We start from the raw sequence: 23,206 nt of genomic DNA, 5'->3' as shown, positions 1-23,206 counted from the left end.
ATATTAATTTTTCTTATGTTGAAACTAGAATGCACCATTAAAAGCCAGTATAAGCATACAAAATCTGGCAAACTGAGGCAGAACTAAATATCCCCCTAGTGCAGAGCCTTCCCCATGATAGCCTACCTAAAGTCTGTCTGTAATTAAACTGGGGGAGGGAGTAGGTGTTAGATGAATTAGATAATCTCAACTGTTTTAGAAAACAGAGGAGAAATCTTCAGTGTATGCAGAAAAGCCGAGTGCTGTCTTCAGGGGTTCTGCTACCCCTCCTCTCTGTATGTTGCAGCAGATTACAGCATCTTGTCAAAATGTAAAGGGTAAACTTGGTATCCATTTGCTCCAATCTGTTTTATTTATTTATTTAAACAGAGTCCTTGGTAAGGGAGAAATTATCAAACTTGTGAGATAGCCAGTATCTCTCACAGAAGGTGGAAGACACTCAGCATGCTCCGGGGAACAGAAGTCCATTACTTTCTTCAGCACTAGAACAGTCAAAATGAGTCACTGCTACCAACCTGGCAATAACGTTTCGTTCGGGAGCTTGTCTACTTCCAGGATGAAGTCATCTTTGAAGAACAGGTACCCCACGATAGAGAAGAGGTACACCAAGATGAGGGCAAGAACAGCTGTCAGGATGATGGAACGCCCGTTGCGAGTGACACTTTTGATGACGTTCAGCAAGGTCTCCTCTCGGTACACCAAGTCAAAGAGCTGGGGGACAACAAGATCAAAGGCTGTTTTTCACATGTACTACCAGCACCTTTCGTGGCACACTAACAGTGAGCAATATTTTCACACAGATCAGTGTTGGGAAGAAAAATTTCCATTTCAATGTCTTTTCATTTCTCACTCCTCTGGGTCTGTGACATGTCACGAGCATAGCCCAGGCAGGATGCTGGCTATGTGCTGGTGGACAGTGAGAGGACAGGTATTTGTTAATTTGGACCTACGTGAATACAGAAAATAAGCAATTCAGTTACCAGGGGGTGCAGCAGACATCAAACAACGGGATGAAAATAGAGAGCTCCGAATGAGATTTCGGGTTTGCATTACAAGTGACACATTTTCTCCACCAACACTCGATATACTCCTTTAACTGCTTATTCTTAGACGAACTTCACCGCACAGGATGAATTCCACCCCAAACAGAAAAAGCACGTACGCCAGGCATCCCTGTCAGCTGCGTGAGGTCTGGAGTACAGCTGTAGCTAGAGATGCTCCACAGCTAACCAAGCACTCAAAGAGCACGGACACTATGTTATTGTTAGTTTTCTCTTTAATGCCAGTATCTTCTAGACTGCATGCCTAGTAAATCTATACATAAATATATATTTATAAATTAATATTTTAGAATACTTTTAATTTTAAAAAAATAACTCACAGCACGATAACTCCTCAAGTACCTACTGCTCAGTTAGCTTTTCTACAGCTAGTTTCTTCAATGATTTTTTTCTCATGCAAGAGCTTATGTGACCTTAAAGGACTTGAACCTTCACCAGGTAGTGATATTACCGGGAGTCAAAACAACTTTCAATGGTTTATTAGCTTGGAAGTCAGAGCAGGGCCACGAGCAGTACCTGTAACCTGGAGAGCCTACAGACCTCAGTGTCTGAGATGCGGGCTAACTACCACGAAGGGAAATACTAAATATCTTTGCTGAAAGTGCATAGGCATTTACTGTAACAAGCAGTTTAAACTAAATCTTAAACAGGTGTCTGGCATAATATGCTTGAGAAGAACAAAAGGTCTCCATTTGTCTTTAAAATTCAGGAAGAGGAGATAGGGCAGGGGCCTTGTAGCCTCCCACAGTAACTTCTAAGCGAAATCAGCAGAGCCTCATTTTCAAAAGAGTGCCTGCACGACAGTGCCCAGTTGTAAAGGAGAAAGCAAGCAGTGGATGACATTGAGGTAGGACTTTACAAGCACACAGGAAGAAAAACATTCTGCAGACAAAATGAATACCTACCAACAAACTATAAAAGAATTCATGTACAAAAAGCCCCAGAGCACAAATCAGGAGGTACAGCAGATGGTAAAGAAACTCTACATCCATGATCATTGCCTTGTATCCTCTAGTGAAGGTTCCACAGTTGCCCACAAAACTCATCAGAAAAATGATTTTATTACAAACCTAAGGAAAGATTAATCATCAATTAGTTGCAATACATATTAATCATAAGTTTACAATTTTACAAATTTTACAAAGTTACAATACAGAGCTTGCAGGAAAAAAAGGCAATTTTTCAAAGCTGGTGGTAACTCAGCTATATGGCAACATCAACAACTGTGCTGAATTGTCTATTACATGCCAGCGTTTTATGTATCAGTCAACGGCTGCTTTCTGTTGCATTTTCTGCACAGCTGAGACAGCGAGCCAAAACTACAACTTAACACATCTATAAAACAGGGACATCGACTCCTGTCCCCAGCTGGTTGTCAAAGGGCATCAGGACTTCAAGATTTAAAGAAGAAAGTAAGAACACTCCCTGGTGTGAGAAGTAAACTGCCCTAAAAAAACCCTCTAAGCTCTGCACTTTCTGCAATCAAATTACTTGCTAGCCTCCAGCAGCCCTTACATTTCTGAAACAGCCCCTACTGCTTGCTAATAAGCGAGCGCTCCAGATTGCCTCAGCATTTCACTCTCAGATCATGCACACAGGAATCCTCCTGTGTAGCCCCAGCCATCAGCACCGAAGGGGAGCTGCCTTCGACTTACCTGGAACCTGCTAAACACTAAGATTATCAACAGCAGCAACAATCCTAACAACGCAACGCTAGTTCTTTAGCACACGGCACTTGGTGACATATTTTGAAGACAAGGAACACTATTAAATGATGCACGTTAAAGCTGAGCACTTTGTAATAAAGGCCAGTGCTTCAAGAAGATGCATCTTTGCACAGCTCCTGCTGACTCAGTCAAAGAAACATTTTTGGCTTACTTGCCTAGAAACCACAAGTATCCGGGTTTGAGCATTAATGAAGTTTTCTGGCGGCTCAGTTTACATACTCAGTCCACACGTTACTGTAGCAAAACTGCTTAGTGTCAGCTCTTGGCTGGCAGGTGGACTGCAGACAGACATTTGGGAAATGCATTGTTTAGTACATCTTACACAATCCTGTAAATACTGCAGCTCAGTCGCTGCACCGGAGACGGGTTTGAGCCAACATCCTAGTGCTGAAGGGTCACGGAGACTTCTTTACATTTCTGGCTGGGGTGGGAGCTGTTACTAGACTGTGACAAAACTGAGCGAGACCTTGGATCTCTCCGGCTTAGGGAAGCAGAATTAAATGAGCAGCAGCAAAGTACTTCTGCTAGCAACGACCAAGGAGGGAATGACTCCTTACCCCAGTTCTGCCACAGTGTTCCAGCCTATTTTTGCCTTCAAGACCAGGTAAGAAGCCCTTACATAAGAAGCAACAGTACTTCAAAAAACCCAACTTGATACTTACATTGAATGCACCCAGAAGAAATAAAGTAGGTTGTAAACCAACTGAAAATATTAGGCGTAATATTGTAGAAGCTATTAAGGCTCTGATACCATGGGGCTTAGGAAGAGCTATGACTATAGCCAGAGATATCAGCATGGCTGTCCACAGCAGGCCTGACAAGTGGGGGTCTAGTGTACCTAGGATGAAGGAGAAAAAACATGTTTCAATACTTTGTATACCAAGCAAAACAAAACCAAAATAGCCAAATAAATGCCATTTTATCTCATCTTTGGTGGAGCGCCATTAATCCTCATGTTCAGACGTTACTGATTTCAAAGTGCTAAGTGGAATGTCTGAGCCCAGCGCCTTCAGCAGAGCTTAATTACAAACTTATTACTAAAGCATTATGTAAATGATAAACAGTATTATAGGATTCTTCATTTTAGAGCACTCTGTAGATGATTGAATGTGCAGATGAAGAAAGACAACAAATACATCCAGGTCCTGATTCACATATTCATCCTGAGTCTCCTGTTATGTTTTTGGTCAAAAACCTTGCACCATCTTATTTTTTTTTTATCATCTCTTGCTATTTCTGGTTCTATTTAGACTGTCCCATGAGACTGCCTGCTTACATAACATCAGCCTGCGTATCTAAAAATACACTTCTCAAAGAACCATGAAAAATACCCAGCCTAAAATACTGTTTAACCTAGGTTTATGCAGAATATGAGACAACTTCTTCTTAAAACTTGCATTAAAAATGCTTTTCTTCAAGAAAATGGTACCTTGACAAAGAAAAAGGCAAGATCCCCTTGCCTTTGCAGGCCTGCAAAAGTAACTAGAATTAATGAAGTCCTTGGTATTGCTGGTGACAGACACCTACACATGGGCCGTTCAGCAGCACGAGAACAAGGAGCAAAAGATAAAGACTGTAACGGGGCTCAGGGGCCAGGAGAGCGCTCACAGAAGAGTGGGTTCTGGGCTTTGGCTTGTTTCTCATTCCTAGGGACAGAAAGAGACTGGGAGCAAACTGGAAGCAGTGTCTCCCCTTGGAAAATGAAGCTCATGAAGCCAGTGTTCACTTGACACCGAGGTCTGCACCCAATCTGCCCTTAAAGCGCTTGCTGTGAGCACGTGGACTCCATTACGAGCCTGCTGGTGGGAGGATGGCGTAACCCAGAGAACTTGCAGGGAAGTTCTGCCTCTCTGGAATTCCCACAGTTTCAGTACCTAATCCCATGCATCCAGTTTTGTTTCTGCTCCTCAAGTCAGAAGTTTTACAATTCCTGCTACAGCCACATGCTAATCAGCTGCTCGGGGCAGCGTGTCTGAGCTACTCGGGACACAGAGAACTTCCCCCCACTGGTCTGTTTTCAAAAGCCCAATTTTTTTAAGGCTAAAATAAATACACACATATTTATTATTTACATGGCTGACTGTAACTCGTAGAGGAAGAGATTTTATCAAAATGCTACCTGATAAAGTATTTCAAATATGCAGGGTTGGGCACCTACAAAATGCCAAATGATTCTCTGCACCCCCCAGTCTTGCAACTTGTAGTCTCAACAAACTTGTTTAATTACCAGCTTTGCAAGCAGCCATTAATTCAGACTTTTAAATTTTAACTTGTGATCTTTGAGACTGGAGTCAGAAACTTCAGTTGCTCTTCATGCTGGTTAAATTCTTTCAACCAGCTGCTAGCCGGAAGGGAACCGGGGTGACCCCGAGGTCTGCCGTCCCATGGTGTGACACAGAGGTACAGCTGCTGAAACCCAACCTGTTCCAGAAGTTATCTATCCTCTTCCCTCTCTCAGGAACACCACACTTTGGTCTAATATATCCCATACTTTCCCACATGCTCTATCTGAGCGTGCTCAGGATGCAGAAGCCCAGAACCACACGCTTTCTGTGCTCATTGCCTTTATTCCACTAAGTCAGCTGCCACCAAACACTACCTGGCCAAAGCGACAGCTCTCCTCAAATTAACTGGTGAGCCGCAGAGAGTGTGAAGTGGCTTTGATGTTGCACACAGAGTCCAGACGATAACTGTCTTACGTTGAGGCTACTGCTGCCCTTCAGCTGTACTTTCTGTAGGTTCTGTAGTTAGCAATCAACAAGAGAGAGAGGCCGAGGGAAGTTCAATGGGAAGAGATAAGCATCTATCTGGCCCTGTTGCATCATGAACGTTTAAGAAAGGGAAGTGAAAGTTTGAACATGAATAACCCTTTCCAGGACGGGGTTTTACTTTTGGGGTCCTTATATACTCCTGTTGACAGAGACGTGGAAAAAGCTCCTATCCAGATGCTTCCTCCATACCAGCTTTGCAAGCAATAGCCGTGATAGAGCCTTTGCAGGAGTATTTCTCCAGATTTTCTGATTCTTGCTGACATGAATCCACCAATCAATCTGCCCTAGGGTGCTTCTCTTTGCAGAGGCTGAATGTAAGGAAGAGCAGCTGAATCTAATCAGCTTCTATTGGAAGTATTTACTGAATTGGCTCTAAGAACCACCACCGTCGCACAAACCCACTGTTTGGATCAAAAGCAACTTCCATGAGAGCTCTTACAGCAAGATTGTGCAATCTCCCATGAGCCACACATGTTAACCCATACTTTATGTTAGAGATGATAGCAGGCCCAGCTGCTACCCACTTATGGCAGGGAAATGCAGGTTGTTCCTGAGCCAGGAGACAAGGCTGGTACACTCTTCCGCACTCCCTAAGGCAACCTCTGCTCTAAGCCGAGGTAAGGTGCTCCTGAAGAGACAGCAACAGGAGGGGAACCAAGCTCATATTCTCAATCCTCAAGAACTTCCAAGGCGCAAGGCAGGTCACTTCTCATACGTCTCACCTGCCAGAACTCAAGGCTAGCTCCCAACCCTGTACAACACTTAGAGACCTCCTGATCTGCTGTGTAACCATGAAGCTTTATCAAAAAATGGCATTAAAAACCACAATAAATTAACATTTCTCATATTCTTAGTTCAATACTTCATTACAGAATTTTAAAACAAAGTAGAACAGTCAAGTAATTGAAAGTAGATGTCTGTCTTTGGTAATCTTTACCCTAGGAAAAAACACAGCTCTACATTTTCTTTACAAATGCCCCAAGAAAAAGTCAGAAAATAGCACAATTTAAATCAAAGCAATTAAAAAAGCCAATTTCTGTTTGACTGTCTCTACTGAAGTTAATAGGGATGTGCAGGCACATGGGGGACAGAATTTGGCTCATCAGACCTTATTTGTTCATATGTTTTTATATGTCAATTATTGGTACCTCCTCGAATTCCTTTGAATGGATAGAAAAATGCTACAAGCAAGTTCATAAGGACAGCCAGGTTAAAGGAAATACTGCTCCAGAAGGACATGTTGCGAGCACACCAGTACAGGAAAGGCTGAGCTGGAAAACAACAAAAACAATTCTTATTAATGATGGAGCATTTAAAAAATATGTCTATATATATATATTAAAAAAACACAAACACATCATTTCCATCAAGCTGATTATTTTCAGTTTGCCCAAAAGCACAGCATCAACAGCACTAGTATTCATTGCTTATTCTGAAGTTTATTGGATTACTCTTTATCTTTGGGGTACTTCCAGTTTCCGAGGTCGTGCTTTAAGGCAAAGGACTAATGTTAAAAAGGAAAGCATTTCCTAGCATGAATTGATTTAGCAGCAGCATGAGAACAAGTTCAGAAATACAAGAGGTCAAGGACTTCAGGTTTCCCCTAATACCGTACTTTGTACTCAGAGTCACACAGAGAACGATTAGGAGGAAGAAAATGTGTACACGTTCGCATTGGTGAGGTTCAGCCCCATCCCTCCCAGCTGTGCTGCTACCGCTGCTGGCAGCAGCTCCCCTGCCCTCAATGCCTGCCCGCATTCACGCTTCCTTTCCACTGCAGCAAGCCAGAAACAACACAGTGAAGGCCTAGGTGCGCAATTAAGACACAAAATGCAGCGTGGCGACATAACAATAAAGCTAAAACGTTTAGGACCGGCTGCCAAGCAAATAAAACAACTTTACTTCAAGCTGATAATAGACCAATATAGTCCCAAAATAATAAAGCAGCTGAAGTTCAGCTGGCCTTCCCTCTGTACTGTGGGCAAAGGGCACGTATGTAACTGCACAGAGCTAGGGTTACAGTTAAATAGCTGTGTATTTTCAAATACATACAAATGTCTTTTAAAAAGTCTTATTAAAATTAACAATCTCTGCAGCTAGAATCAATAGGCACAAAAGCAGATAGATTCGTTTTCTGAAGTGGCCATGGACAAGAAGATGAAAAGGACAGCTAAAAAGCTGCCTCACAGTAATTCCCTCTGCATCAAGGCAAAATCCCCCAGAATTTAGCTCCTGAAGGTTCATTGTGCAGCAAATTGTGTACTCCTGAAATCTACAGTAGTGAAAAATCTTTTAAAAATTCTTTCAAAGAAGGGAATGTTTTTCCCTTTCGGAAGGAGGTAACGTGTACAGATACCAGAGAGCAAAGGCAAAGAAGCTCACAGTGAAATTTAGGGAAAAGATTAAAATGCAAACTCTGTGGCTGCAAAGAAGAGTAAATTAATGAATGCAGCAGTTCTGAGCATCACAGTCGTCACCACCTCTCTTCAGTAAATCACCTCGTCTAGCATCCTAAGCAAAAAAGTGGGTTAAAAGAGTTATACAATGCTTCATTATACTGAGTTGAAATGCACATAAAAAGCATATGCATTGAACAGCTGAATGTAAGGGAAAGGACGACAAAAAGGCACCCAGTCACTGTAAGAATAAAAGCTTCGTTGCACCTGATTAGCTAGGCACACGTTAAGCTTCGATGGAATGAGATGGGGCAGTGTCCTGAATATACGAGGCACCGAATTCTGTATTACTTCTCTTCCCAATCTGGTTTTAACTGAACGAATTTGTAAGCAGGTTGAATCAATCTGTATGTAATTCTTATACAAAGGGTCATTACAAAATTGCAGGTTTTACCTTACACTGCTATTTGGGGGTGGGCACAGACTACCTGCCCTAGGAAGCACTTCCGCTTGGTTTTGGCAGGATCCTCTGAGTTCCTTATTAAGACCTTGAGAGACTTACGGTGGTGCTCAGATCATGAGTTAGCTCCAGGAGCTGAAGAAGGTTGGAAATAATCATCTTTAAAAGACTTTTTAGAAAAAAGTTTCTTGCCAAGTTTAACATCTCAGGCTGATGTCTTTCTCAGGTTTCAATAACTTGTAAGTGGATCACATGAGCACAGCACAGCACTGCCAGCCTGTCACATCTCTAAAACACAAACCTGCACTGAAGATGCCTCGTTGTAGACTATCACTCAGAGGCCTAACAACAGCAGAATATTAGGAGACAGACTGAAGGATTTCCTGCATGGTGTAACAGGATTATAATCTTAATGAAAAATTCCAGTTCTTCTAAGAAAAAAGAAGTATTTTCCATTTTTGCATAAGAATCTTGATTAATTTGCAGCCTGCTGTTAATTTTGGATATCTTCACAGCTTGCTTGGAGATTGCCTCAAAGACAACTAAAGTAACCCAGAAATCTAGACTTAAACAGCAAAATCCAACAGAATATATGGATGCTGTCAAACACAAAGTTGCCCATTTGTTTAACGTGTCATATACTATATTTCTTGTAGAGTTCTTAGAAGTCATTTTAGGAAGCAGCTTACTGGGGGGGGTTTGATGCTGACAGAAGTATTAATCCATTGTTAAGTGGAAATAGCTCCACTCTAGTAGTCATACAAATGAAAAACTTCAATAGAGCTAAATTTCAATAGAGCTGATCAAGTTTCAGGCTGTCCTACCTATATCTGATCTGTATAATTTTAAACAAAATTACAGTGACTTTTCTTTGTTAAAAGAAAACAGAAATACATATGCCCCAACTATCTGCAACAAATACTGAGTTTCTGTTGCCAAATGTGCAAGACATCACCAGCTCTGGTGTGAACTGTGCCTATGCACCCTAACAACTTGGAGAGAATCCAGGCTTTTCTTGGAGGTGCACATCAAAAGGGCAAAATGCAATTGGAGGTTGCAACAAGGGAAATCATTTCATTAAAAGAAATCTTCAGAACAAGAAAGATCAAGGGGTCCCTTCTCAACCCATTTTTTTCCCCTACACTGTGCAGTGTTGACTGAGTACCACCAATGTCTCCATCGGGGAAAAGCTTTGCCACCACACCAGTGTGGATTTGTGCAGCCCCACAGGCAGGTTTTGGAGCCATACAGAAGCCCACGCCCACATGTGCTTTAGCAGGGAGTCCTGGACTCGTTGTGCTCTTGCACTACTAACTGGTATTTAGCTGACTCAAGCATGGGGAACAACAGGGGTATCAGATGGCAGATGTTGACTCGAGGAGGAAATAACCACTTTATCTGACATTTCCGAGTGGCAATGTTGGTAAATTCTAACCACTGCCCACTGAAGCTGAGCCTCACGCACAATATTTCTCCTTCAGCAATATATATATATATATATTTTAAAATAATTTTAAGCAAACAAGCTAAAAAGTTTACTGGGTGAAATGGTGGCACTGTATGGATTAAAATATAGATTTAAATATTTTTCCTAGCTGCCAGTGGGAGCCTCAGAGGGAAAAGCAGTGCTTGAAAATATTTGCTTTCAGATATCTGAGCATCACAGGGCTGGAAGGGACTTAATCAGCATGTCCTCTCGTCTACTCCTTGCCCGCAAAAAGGATTAACTTTAACTATTACTGGAAAACATGTCTTTAACCTGTTCTTAAACACCTCCACTGCTAGAGATGCCATACCCACCACAGGCAGCCCAGGTCCATGCTGCATTACCCAGCCTTACTCCTTCTTGCAACACAAGGGAACTGCTGCTTGCACCCAGCACATGCAAGGAGAACAGACCACTGCTTTCTTCAGTTTGGCCCTCTTCATTTCTCCCTACCACCAAATGCCATCTCATTTAAGCGAAGCCTCCACAAATGTGTTCCTTTCTCTTGCATCTTAAAAAAGATGACCTGTGATCTTTCTTACTGCTCTCCCCTGGATCCCCTCCAGTTGGTCCATATTGCTGTGGCGTTAAGCTTGATTTCATTACAGCATATTGCCATCGTGCAGAGGAGCAGATTCTTTCAAACAATCATCAAGGTTGCTGCCACATGGGGAACCATCTGCTATCAAGTCAGCGTTTTAAATTTTTAAAACCTGACCTAAGTACTCTGCTGGTAACCCTCCGCACTCGTAACAGCCACTTACCTCGCAATTTCTTTTGCCAGTTCATCTCATTAAAGAGGTCTTCTGACTTCATGAAGAAATCATTGATCTTACTGCCTTGTTCATCCCTCTCCGTGGTGTAATATATCCGCAGCTTGGACTCCTTGGTGAGGAATTCGCATATACTGGGCACAGGGAAGACGATTTGCTCCATTGTACGGTCCGACCTGACAATCTGAACAACAGTCTTATTGGAGTTTTCCCAAGTTTGAAATGTTTTTATTTCTTGGTTTGTCTGCTTTCTTTTTCTGCACCCTTTAAAACCAGCTACGTGTAGAACTTGGATGCTTTTCTGTAGAACAGCAGCTTGACAGAGACTTTAGTCAATTTACCTTTCAAATCAGGCCTACGTTTTGCTCCAAGACTGATAATTTCCATTCTGTGGTCTTATTCTGGCAGTACTGTTCAGAGCTGGGATTTCCAAGGGGCCCAGTAAATCCTGCACCAAAGCTGCTCTGAATTTCAGCACAATCTGGTCACCCGATTCAGGAAACTTAGCAAGTTTTAGCCACACATTGAGCAGGAAAGTATAAGGAGTAACAGTTATATTTATCTTGCTTATTACAGAGTTTTGTGAACTCTCCATGTTTGTGTATGTTTTACTTTTTAAAAGCATCTCAGATTGACTGTACAACAGGCCAAACGCTCATTTTAATACAGAAAGAATGGCAGAAGATATCACTAACTATGGATTAAGCAATAGCACCGGCCAAAATGTAACATAAGTGAAGTTACACTTCCTCCTGCCAACAGAGCTCTGCTCAGCTCCATCTTAAAGCCCACACATGACAGCTCAAAAATAGCTCCCCTCCCAGAGGCTGTCAAAAAAAGTTCTTATGTCAAAGATGACAGTCCACACAGGTAGTCAGTTCAATCAAAATATCATGTATAATGTAACTGTTGTTTCATTACACAGATTTTCTTGCAAACTGCTCCTTCCCCAGAAGACCACATCTCCCCACACCCCCCATGTTTCCCTTTACCTCAATCTGTGCTGTGTGCTTGGCATAAAACTCCAGAGCCTCGTCTCCCTCTATCTGACCTCCCGGCTTCAGCATGTTCTGCAGCTCTTTGTTATGGCGAGCCAACTACAATAAAGGAATGCAAAGGGAGTGGGAAACACCAGATGTCTCTCTATGATATTAAATTTCTGATTTTTGGCATAAAAAAAAGAAATAGTACGCAGTCAGCTGCTAAGAAAGGGCAAAGTTGACAGAAGGCTTGTTCTATTCCAACCAGACACCCTGCAGCTCTATTCTGGGAGCAAGTCAGAAAGATTCCAATATATATTTTAATATCCATGGTGTATTCCTCTTTTATCCATTTCTCCCACTGTTTGCCTGACTTGGGAAAGTTTCTGACCATTCACATTCAGTCTATCCTTCTACACCCACCCTAATTCAGAGGTGTGCTTACTGCTCGAGTACTGAGGCAGGGATGGAGGAGAACGTTTGCATCATCTAAAAAGCAGATTCACAGAACACTGCTCAAAAAAATGCTTCTGGATGCTCTAAATTACTTTTATAGCATAATGACAGTGTGTTTTTTTTTTCTTCTCAGATGCAAAAGGAACACGGAGTCTCTAATGGAGGGATCTGTGTAGCATCGTTATATAAATAGACCGAGATTTTTTTTTCCCCTTGGTCTTTGACCTTTCCAACACCACGTTGTATCAATGCAGTGAACCTGACCAGCTCCAACGTAAATGATGACAGAGAGAATGTGGCATGAACAATAAAAGCAGAGTGAGATTTCTGCTTAAGGTTTAAATGATCCATGAGAATAATTTCTTTGGGAGTAGAAAGTAACTTCTGATACAGCTGAAAAATAATATTTTGCTCCCCAGTTCTGCCAAGAACTTGAATTGTGTGTCCTCAGAAACTTGGTCAAGAAGCTGCCTGTTTCCCATTATAAAACTCTGAACAGTTTCTTATTCATTACAGAAGTTTCATTTTTGACTTAATTAAAGATCAAATTTTGCTCTTATACAAAGAGAACATGTAGTGAGTTTGTCTCCGAGCCATTAACACAATTTCAGTGAAAAGCAGACCTCTTGCTATTCACAATTTGTGACTTAGTGCTAACAAACGCTGTGGATTCAACTTTACCTGATGAGCTAATATATAAATGTTGTGCCCCACGTTCCGAGGAGATGCTGCATGATCTTCCCCATTCTCCCCATCCTCAAATTCTACTTCGCCTTGTAGGTATGCCTTCTTTATCACTTCCACCTAGAAAAACAGACACAGGCCGATGAAGAGACAGCTCAGTTCGAGGGTTGAAATCTGCTACGGCCAGTACACATTTGGTGATCTTAGAGAAGTGAAAAGAATCTGACTGTACACATTCAAGAGGAAGAGCAGTGGGCTTCAACATCCAGGATAAAACAGGAGACCTGAACTCAGCATCTTCAGCCTGGCTCATCAACACAAGTAACCAAACTTTATGTTTCCCTCCAAGTAATATGTTCTGGGCCGTGCTCATGGCACACTACACCACGTCTGATCTTTGGCCCGTGCCATAACTACACACACTTGGATGAGCTGTCAGTGTTTCAGGGGTACTTTGAATCTGTGTCTTCACCAATTAACACATTAAACAGCCCAAAATGCTGCTAGAGTTTACTGAACAGCTTTTAGGTCACAATATATCTGCTTTGTGCACAAATAGTTTCTTTACACAGATTCCAAAGTGTAAGGCGGTGCCCCCTTCCCGTCTTTATGCAGCAGCAAAGCAGCTGTCTCCGGAGCATTCAGCACAACTGGAGTGCTCCTGCTTTCTGGGGACTAACCAGGTTCACGCTCAGCAAACACCACATTCAGTCAAACCCATGCCAGGACTTGCAGTTGTCCACAACCTGTGCGCAGACCTCTAGCACAGCACCTGGGCTCTCCCCACGACGACACCTAGCCAGGAGTGTTGGGGCAGCCCAGGGACTCACCAGCTCCTTGGGCCTCATGTTGTAGAGGATCCTCTCCGCATTCTCACTGTCGTGCCTGCTCTCCATGATTGCCAAGAGCAACTTTGAAGCGTTGTTCTGAAGGGAAGGAAGAACACCACCAGTCACTGCATGGAGTCAAAAGCAGAGCGTACCCAGCTTCAGCTCCTCCATACACGGTGCCCAGAAGGGCTTGAGATACTTGGTTTTGATGAGTACAAGCACCAGGCAAGGCAAAGCACCCAGCTGGAACTATGGCAGGGCTCCTACAGCCTCAGCTTGCCAAGCATTCCCTCCCATCTAATTATTTGGCTATACAACTTAGGTGGGTTTTTTATTGCTTGTTTGTTTCTTAAAATCAGTTTACTTCCCAAACCCTATTTATCAACGAACAGCAAATTAAGGTTTAGATTTCTCATATACTGAGGTTTTGAAGCTGTATTATTTTGTTGTGTTAAAAATACTGCAGCATTACTACAGCCTTTCAACCCCACAATGGTGCAGCTCAGCTTTACTCAAGGTTCTGTTGATTAAATCAAAGGACAGCCAAGGCTGAAGACACAGACGTGCTTCGCTGCTTTTAACTGAAAATTACTCTGTGACCTGCTCATGCCAAGAAATCGGAGGAGGAAATGGGAAACTACCACAAGGCACCAGACTACTTTAATATGAACAATTAAGATTAAAATCCATCATGACTGACAATAAAAACCAATAAAAGTATTTAATTTTGAAGCATAATGCTAATTGAGTCTAAAAGCATTTTTTATTTAGAATAATAAAAAAGCCACACTACCCATAATAATGGTGTGAGTCGGCAGCGGAAAACAACGAGACATTGCACTATAAGACAGGACAATAAGTCGGAAAGGAAATACTCCTCAAACATATGCTGAAGTAGGAGTACTCTGTGACTGTTGTAGCCAGAAGACAACCTGCTAGGGTATTTTGAAAACAGCACCAGGGCTAATTATTTCAGCATTAATATGAATAGCCATAAAAAAATCTTGATGACTAAACATCAACTGATTTAACAGCAGCAATCAAGTATTAGGGAACTAGATGTAGCACGAGAAATTTTACTTCCATTGTACATGTAAAAGCTCACCAACAGAGAAGTTTCAATTGGAATTCAATTTTTAACAGGTAATTATTTTAGGACTCCTCAGCACATCTTGATTGTCTGCAGTCATCCACATCTGAAAACTGGCAACTCCGTGTTATTATTTAAAATACGATATTGCCTGTGACAGACAGTCTTTGGGCACTGCGTTCAGCTCTCTGATGCATCTAATTTTTTGGCACTTGTGATTAGTGGGACATAATAAACATACCCACATTATTCCAACAATAAAATTATGTTTACATCTTGCTTATGTGAACGTAGATGACACAAAACATTCACTTGCCTTCAGTTCCAATACAAGGTCCATCCTCTTCTTTCCCAAAGGGTTGATATCATTGAGAATTAATGCTGTGATGATGTCAATACCATTGGACTCGTGAGTAGCAATGCAGTTCTGTCCAAAGAAAATTAATCAAACTTCACTAATTGTCTGCACTACAAACGAAGCCTAGGCTGGTGATGCAGCCAGAACAGAAGAGTTAGCTCTTTCATCACCTCGTACGCTGTGTAAGATGGATAACTGAACACAATACTCCAGACAGTGGAATAACAAGAGATAAAAGCATTTTGTTTCAAGCTTTTCCTATAATCAGCCATGGCATGCCCTACTGAAACCACCCGGACTCAGGAAGCAGAAAGCAACACAGTTGATAAACTAAGTATTTACATGCCAAAGTGCTCAGGCTGAATAAATAGCTAAGGAAGAACACTTTTACTAAGGTTAGGGAGAGTTTTCTTTGTTCTAGATGTGCCAAACGTCACCAACTTCAGAGCCTTCTAATCAAAGAATGTGATTTTCCATATCCTTGATGCTTGCCCTGTAACCTTGCTCTTAAAACTGCCTGTACCTAAAACGTACGAACTGACAGCAGCTTGCTACTTCCAACTGCAGAGCCGTGCTCTGTTATTGCGCTCCTCTGCAAAGATGCATGCTTACATTTAAAGGTGGATACTCCTCCTAGTCTGTGGTCTGTATTACAGAGATAAAATATAAAGGGACACGTAAAGCTTCATGCATTATTTTGCATGAATACGATTTCACCAGAACATCTTTGTCATCCCCACTATGCTCTGTTTAGCTTTCCTGTAAGTTACATTTGAACGGACACAGGTGCTTCAAAGGACAGATTTTCTTTAAGACCTTTGGAAAAGTCATATTCTAGTCTTTCTGTACCATACTAAGACTCCAGCAGAATACAAATGGAGGAAAGCAGCAGATATCCATTTTCTAATCCCAGAGGCTCGTGTGTTAAAACGAAGAGATGACGATCAGAGCTTGCCAGCCCAGTGCAGAAATTCTCCTCTAACACATACTGCGCACGTGTCCTTTAGTCAATACCAAAGAGCAGCCAGAGTTTAGAAAATTATTTAGGCGTAGCTATCTCTTGTTATCTATAGTTATTCTAGACTTTCAGACTTCAGACTTCATTTGCCTAATTGAAACAATTATAGCAAGAATCACATTCAGACCAAAGGGAGAAGCACGGGACTGCTTAATTGGTGGTGCTGCTCTGAAGCGCGGCTGTACAACAGGCGAGGAGGTGGGGCGGTGAAGTGGGAAAGCAGAGCCGAGCAATACAGCTGCTTGGTCCTTCCCTCTGGAGCAAACTGCAGTTCTTGAGCAGCTACAGACTCCTGCTTATCCAGACAAAGCATTTTCCTGGATTCATTCCTAACCATTTTGCCACAGAAGCACAGAAAAGACCAGGTCCAGCCGTGGGTCAGTAACTGCTTTATCTGATAGGATTATTGTCGTTCCCCAGCTGCCTTCCCTGTAACGTCATTGCTCAAACCACCACGCTTGCTCCAGAGCATCCTGCTCCTTGGGTCACGTATCACTGACAGCCTGGCAGAGGCTCCTCGGGAGCCAGCACCACGTCCCCTGCGCTGGCACAGGCGGTCAGCAGCGACACACACCTGGGGCTACCCACAAGACAAAATCTGGAAAGAGCCTCAAGCTCCACCCCAGGGTTATCGCCTTCATTAACAGAGCTCCAGCTTCTCCCACTTGGCTGGGGGCACATTGCTGGCCTCATTTACCATGGCCAACACGGCTTGGTTTTAGGGCCAATTTTACTATAACGGATTTTAAGTACAAAAATTTCCCACTCTCCCTGTCTGTCATGTCTAACATAACTTAAAAGCTGAAAAATTTTGAGTGGTGCTTGGAGTGGTTTAACTCCTTGGGGGAGGCCCCAAGAAAGATAAAGTGACTGTTATGACTTTATAAAGAAAAAAAACCAGCCAAACCAAAATCCCTTTGTCAGGCAAGCAAAGTGAGTAGCGGTGTAAGACAACACAGGTTGAGCAGGCTGAGAGCCGAGCCCAGCAGAGTGCACACTGCGAGCACAGGGAGACAGGGATGAGCTCTGTCCAGCTACTGACACGTTACCTGGTTTTCGTGGCACGGCCCCTGGCAGTACTCGGTCAAACTTTCCAGTGTCTGGTTAATCAGCGCTACGTTTTTCTCGTTTATGTACAGACCAAGAAGCCCAAGTCCTCCAGTTGTGCTTCCACAGATGCAGTCCAGGAACTGGAGCGTCTCGCACACCAAGTTGTAGTTTGTCTTGTTGTTCTGGCAGCGTAGGAAATTCTGCAGTGAGAGTGTCACAGCCAGGGCGGGGGGGGGACAGGAAAAAGGCATACAAATTGATGTTTGGATCATAACGTTTTATTAAGTTCATCGACCCGCAATTGCACTGCATGGTATATTGCTCTAATTTCACTGGAACTTCATTACAAGGAGCCTGGGCAAGCAATTTAAGGCTCTTCCAGGGCTTGCTTGCAATGTGCTGCTCTCCGAAGCAGCTTGTTGGCTTCAAATTTTACTGAAGACAACAAGTAATAAATAGAGTGCATCCATTAGAGCACTAAGCAGCAACACAGAGTAGGCAATTCACTACAGAAAGCTCCTCTAAGCCTGGAAGCTTCCTTTCCACCCTACGTGCTGCATTTCACCACTAATGATCACTGAAGACTCCTCCTGAGACCTTTCTCCCAGACACAGAACGCAGTTCCCTGGCTTTGGCTTCACAGCAGCCCCACCTGCATGGCAAGGAGGCACCTGGCTGCATGACTTGAAGGAGAGCGCCTTTAAATGCAGTTCTCTCCCTTGCATTTCTGCCCACGTAATTATTGTAATCCCTGCTTGAAGCTGCTGATTAGGAGCAGTTCCTCTCATGCAACACCAGACGTATCAGCATGGATTAAATGTGTTTCCCCTCTCCTGTATTCCAAATGAGAAAAAAGAAAAAAAAAAACAATCCCAAAGAGGGCCAATTAATGAAGAACAATTTCCCAGTGACTCAGATGCTATTTGTCAGTATGTTCCCAGCGGTGCTCCGTGAAAACAAACAGCCACCACCACTTTCTTTTCCTAGAAGCTTCAGCAGGAGATCTCCTGTCTGGCTCAATTCTAGCAGGTTATAAAACACTTCATTTTCAAGGTGGAAAAAACCACCCTTTGACAAACAAAATGCACGGGACTGTGGAACCAGCACAGTCTTTCCTACCAGCCTGCAGCAGAGCGCTGTTAACTGATTGCCTCTGGTGGCTGCGTCAGACTAATAAGTCTTTTAAGGCGAGCAGACTGAGAAATTGCCAGATTCAATTGAAGGCTAAGCTAAAAAAGGAAAATGCTGTCTCTGAATACAGACTAAAGGTGACAGTGATTCAGCACATTTCAACTGATTGCTCATTTAATATCCTGACTTTTGATTAACTTGTCAGAAGGTAGAAAGGTTGATGCTACAGAAATCAGAGCTCTTCCCTCCAGGAAAAGAGCAAAAATCATGGTTAATATCAAAAGCTAGGAAACAAAACGCTCCTGTGGCATGGCATTCATTCTGATATCTAGCTCAACATGGTGATCCAAAGTCAATAAAAACAAAGGGAAGAGGAGGAATGGGGTACAGGAGGCAAAAGGACAATGTTAGATGGCTAAGCACGGTGAAGGAAAATATGGCAGAAAACAAGTCCCTCTGTGCTGGGAGACACTGCCCCCGGGAACCTGCTGGAGCCCCAGCCAACAGTCTGAGCTCATCCTTACCTATTGCCTAGACCATCCCGAGGGCTATGACATGGGAACACAACCCTTAAAATCAGAAGTGGCATCCAGTAACTTCCAGTGGGATGAACCTGCAAGACCCCGCGTTCACAATGAAGAGTGACGGAGCTGCAGATTCAGCTAGAACATGAAACATATGCAGCTTGTGGGATCAGGCGGAGAAAGGAGGAAAAAGCACTCGTACTGCTAAATTTTAAGCATCCTATATAGTCATTTGAGAGAGAAACACTTTCCAATGGGATGAAGTGCACTCAAAGGCAGTCATGAAAGTCCTGCTTTTGTGAACAACCTTCTGGAGATGCTTCGTGCTGCCATCCTCCCCACCTCTGGGACACACGACACACATGGCTACGTCTGGGAAGACAGCACCTGCAGCTGGTCCTTAATGCCTCGGCAGCACCTTGGGCTGGCAGAGAACTTGCTTCCCCACACACAGCCTAAAGCTGAGCCCCCTTTAGAGAAAACACATCGGGTAAAAATGAAGTTGGCTACTGGCAGAACACTAGCTCACTTTGTTCAAGCGTGGATGAGCACAGCATCCTTGGAAGCAAGAGCTCTACCATTTCCATCGGTAATTCCCCCAAAGCCTCAGTGTTGTCATTGGACGGTCTTTGTTTTAGCAGAAACCTGATCCCCGACTGCAAAAATCTTTGCAAAGAAAACACAAATAAGAGCCAAGTCTCAGCACAGTGAGATTTTTAAGTGATCAGGTTTTTCTTTACTAGCAATCAAGTACGGCAAGGCATTTTTCACTGAATATTGTGGTCTGTATTGGTCTTAAAAAGTTAATTCTCAGACAGGCTTCCTGCCTAAAACATGACAAGCGAAACCTGCTCATTCTCTGCATGCTGTAGTGCTGCTCTGCCAGCCAAATCATTGAATCACTGTTCTGCAGCAGGCAAAGCTTTACTTTTCTTTATAACCTACGCTGTGCCTTCAGCGACTAGGAATAGAAACAAACAAACATCAAAAACCAACAAGAAAAGTTACGTCAACGGATTCTTTTTTGCACAAAAGCACTATTCAGCCTACTGGCTTAGAGCTTTCTTCTTAGCATGACTTGCTAGCACATTACTACAATATTTATCTTATTTTGCAGAGATAAACCACTCGACAAGAAAAGAACTGAAGCAATAACAATTTCATCTTGATGGGGAGAGGTAAGTGTAGCACCGGAGCTGCGTGTTTGAGTGTGGCCGGGTGGGAGGGCTGGTCCTTGCCTCGTGCACCGGCTGGTCCAGAAGGAAGAAGAGTGATGCAAAAGGCTCAGTACTGCAGCTCGGAGAGCCATTTCAAAGGCTTCTGCCTCACTTAAACACATCCCCTTCCAGGCTCTCACAGGGGCGATTTGCATTTGCCCGCTTTTAGCGGTTGGGAGCAGCCTGATGTTTTGCAACAGCTTCTAAAATGCCGGGTTCGACAAACTTGGAATTGCACTAATAGAAGAGGAATCACCCACATTTAAACCTCACTTATGTAACCTGGGAAGACATACAGTTTCCAGAATAAAGAACAAGCCCTATTTATTCCTTTAAGTAGCGAACCCACTGGCGATATTGATAGGGGTTCCGCTGTAACCTGCTGCAGACAGGTTTTGAAGCCCCATACATTCCTACCTCCGCTTCAGTGCTGAAGGAGAAAGGCAAGCGTCAAGGCAGGCAAGCAGTAATAACATTATTTTTGAAAAATCATTCTTTCTACTTTTATTTTAACCTTTTTCTCCCAGAGCTGAACGCAGCTACTCGATGCTCGGGGAATTTAATTGTTCAGGACGGTGAATAGCTCAGGCCAAGTTTTCGCATTGGCTTGGATTCAATTTTGTTCCTATAGCTTTCAGTGCCTAGCCAAAGACAGCAGCAAGAAAGGATCCTGTGCGTGCGGTTTGGACTACTGCCACGCAAAACTGGCGTCCTACTTGTCTCCGACATTGCTAACGGCATGAAAATTGTTTGACAAAACAAAGATCAAATAGTTTTTGAAAAATTAGGCGAAAGCCTGGTGTACGTAACCTCAGCACCTATAAAACGTTGGAAGAATTACATGTTCATTGCACAGAAACATTAACATACAGCTTTGATTTCAAACATTGCCAGCAGCAGGGCATTCAAGTTCGGCGGAAGTGATTTGGCAGGTCTGAAAAGCATTCACACAGGGTCTTACAGTTCTGGCATACAGTACAACAATATGCAATCAAGGCAATTATTGCTCCTTTATGAGGGCATTTAGTGCATTGTACTGTGTCTCTCGAGCTCCTCACGTTCAATTCTAATCCAGCGGCAGTGGTTACGCTGAACGAAAATCATGTTAATTACAGTCCATTTGCAAGCAAAAATCTTACCTCCTGTGGAGGCATGTGCTACATCAGATGAGTCTTGCTACTGAAATGCTACAGACACATCACAGAACGTCACAGACCACCGGAGGTGGCAGAGACCTTTGGATTCTGCCTAGCCCAATGGCTGCTCAGAGCAGGGGCAGCAACAGGAGGCTTCCCAGGACCGTCCAGTTGGGTTTTTGATGCCTATTTTTCTCCACCCTGCATTTAATCAGCTTCTCCAATGATAAATCCATAACTACTCCCAGTCACCTTCTTGCTCTTATTATCTTTGAAAGTGGCTTCCAGGATTAGTTACCGCATCACCTTCTCTGGGATTGAGGTGAGCCTGACTAGCCTGCGCACAGTTCCCACCTCCCTTCTTGAAGACAGAAGTGACACGTGCTTTCTTCCAGCCCTCCAGAACCTTCCCTGGTCACCATGACTCTTCAAAAGCAACCAAGGACAGCCTCACAGTGACATCAGGCAGTTCCCTCAGCACTTGCGGGTGCATGCCACCAGGACCCCTGGACCCGTGCAATTCCATCTTGTTTGAACGTTTTCTAACCTAATTATTCTCCAGGGAGGCTAAGTCTTTCTAGCTCCCAATTCCCCTGTCGTCTCTGAGACCTGGGGTTTGTGAAGACCAACCTTGCCAGTAAAGACCAAGGTAAAGGAGGCATTGAGTATCTTGGTCTTCCCCACGTCTCTTAGCACCAGGGCCCTCGCTCCATTCAGCAGCAGGCCCAGGCTCTCTCTAACCTCCTGATGCTGCTGATGCTCACATAGAAACCCTTTTGTTGTCCACCATGTCCCTTTCCAGATTCAGCTCTAGCTAAGGCTTTCCTGACATCATCCCATCATGCTCAGTTCTGTGCACGTGGATGGGTGTACGGCAGTCACTGAAACGAGCTGCTCTGTGGGAAGCAAGCACGTGCTTAAGGGCTGCTGGAACCAAAGTCTCAGTGCTCACTATTTTCCCACTGCTTTCTTCTTTCCCCTCTCAAAGAGGATTGGTAACTTCACAGCAGAACACCTGCTTGCTTTAGGTGTATGTTTAAAAAAGCCACTTCAAATGGTGATCTCACCACCTTTTATATACATTGAAAAGACAGCGATGTAACTGGACTTGTATTTGTCCAGCAACATATAAGTACTTTTATTGGATTACCTTAAAGGCCAAAGAAAACAGTCACCTACGTATCTGCATAGAAAGGGAGGGGATTAGAGAGACTGATGTGACAGCAGTGACTATACAAGCTACATAAGCACACTTGCTTAGCAGTCAGACTGTACCTGCAAATCCCGATTGTGGTTTTCACAGAGCAGCTGCAAGAAACGGAGGATGGGTTGCATTATTGAGATCACAGCACTCATCTCCAAGTCATCTTTATTCTTGTCTGTTGCTGGCTGTGCTCCTTCCCCAGCCGAATAATGGTCATCAGAATCCGCTTCCCTCCGGTAAGTGCTGTAAGCCTTTCTTGTCGCTGCAGAGGCCTCCAGTAACTGATCCCGCACTTCCTCTGTAATTTGGGTCATAGGCTCTCTCGCTAAAATACATAAGAACAGAGCTTCCTTAGGCAAACTGAATGGAGAGGACCAAAAAACCTATTCACACATTTCCCATTATGGTTCCACGCACGCAGGCCAGCTATTCACCAGCAGCTCTTTCTGGTCAGTACGTTTAGTGTGATGTGAGGGCCCCGCGTTTAGAACAATGTCATGTCATCTCTTCACACCTTTTACGCAAACCACATTAAAGTTACAAATTCCGATATTAATTGGTTAGGGAACACACAACTAGCACTAGCAGGAGTTATAAAAGGACCTGCTCTGGAAGAAAATGAGCATTTCTCCACTTTTTGTTAGAGAAGGCACTGACCACAGCCTACAGTCCAGGGTCATTACTACGAATCGGATTTGGGCAGCTTGTCACGAGAGACAAGGTGGCAGAGTCTCATCTCAGAAATACTTTTCATCATTTCACTAGTACAATCTCACAAATGGATGAAGAGGGGATGAAGCTCTCGAAATCCTGAGCCAGGGCACCACTGATCTCTGAACTTTGCTCTGTGGGAT

The 23,206-nt window shown here is 43.4% G+C and overlaps 1 protein-coding gene across 9 annotated transcripts in view; it reads right to left on the bottom strand.

The window, feature by feature from the left end:
• ITPR1 (inositol 1,4,5-trisphosphate receptor type 1) overlaps positions 1–23,206 on the bottom strand; it is a 168,022-nt gene that overhangs the window by 21,603 nt on the left and 123,213 nt on the right. For all 9 annotated transcript variants that reach the window (XM_035337315.1, XM_035337317.1, XM_035337316.1 and 6 more), the window contains 11 exons: positions 22,424–22,677; positions 17,140–17,340; positions 15,031–15,141; positions 13,625–13,720; positions 12,792–12,914; positions 11,667–11,771; positions 10,666–10,858; positions 6,708–6,830; positions 3,451–3,626; positions 1,967–2,131; positions 516–711 (listed from right to left, as the gene is read on the bottom strand). In XM_035337315.1, coding sequence (XP_035193206.1) covers positions 516–711; positions 1,967–2,131; positions 3,451–3,626; positions 6,708–6,830; positions 10,666–10,858; positions 11,667–11,771; positions 12,792–12,914; positions 13,625–13,720; positions 15,031–15,141; positions 17,140–17,340; positions 22,424–22,677 — 1,743 coding nt within the window. The remainder of the gene's footprint in view (positions 1–515; positions 712–1,966; positions 2,132–3,450; positions 3,627–6,707; positions 6,831–10,665; positions 10,859–11,666; positions 11,772–12,791; positions 12,915–13,624; positions 13,721–15,030; positions 15,142–17,139; positions 17,341–22,423; positions 22,678–23,206) is intronic.

This window comes from Oxyura jamaicensis, chromosome 12 (assembly GCF_011077185.1).
Source record: "Oxyura jamaicensis isolate SHBP4307 breed ruddy duck chromosome 12, BPBGC_Ojam_1.0, whole genome shotgun sequence".
In the NCBI taxonomy this organism is placed as follows: Eukaryota; Metazoa; Chordata; class Aves; order Anseriformes; family Anatidae; genus Oxyura; species Oxyura jamaicensis.
The sequence above is the reverse complement of the archived record's forward strand: the minus strand, read 5'-3'. Positions and strand labels throughout refer to the sequence as shown.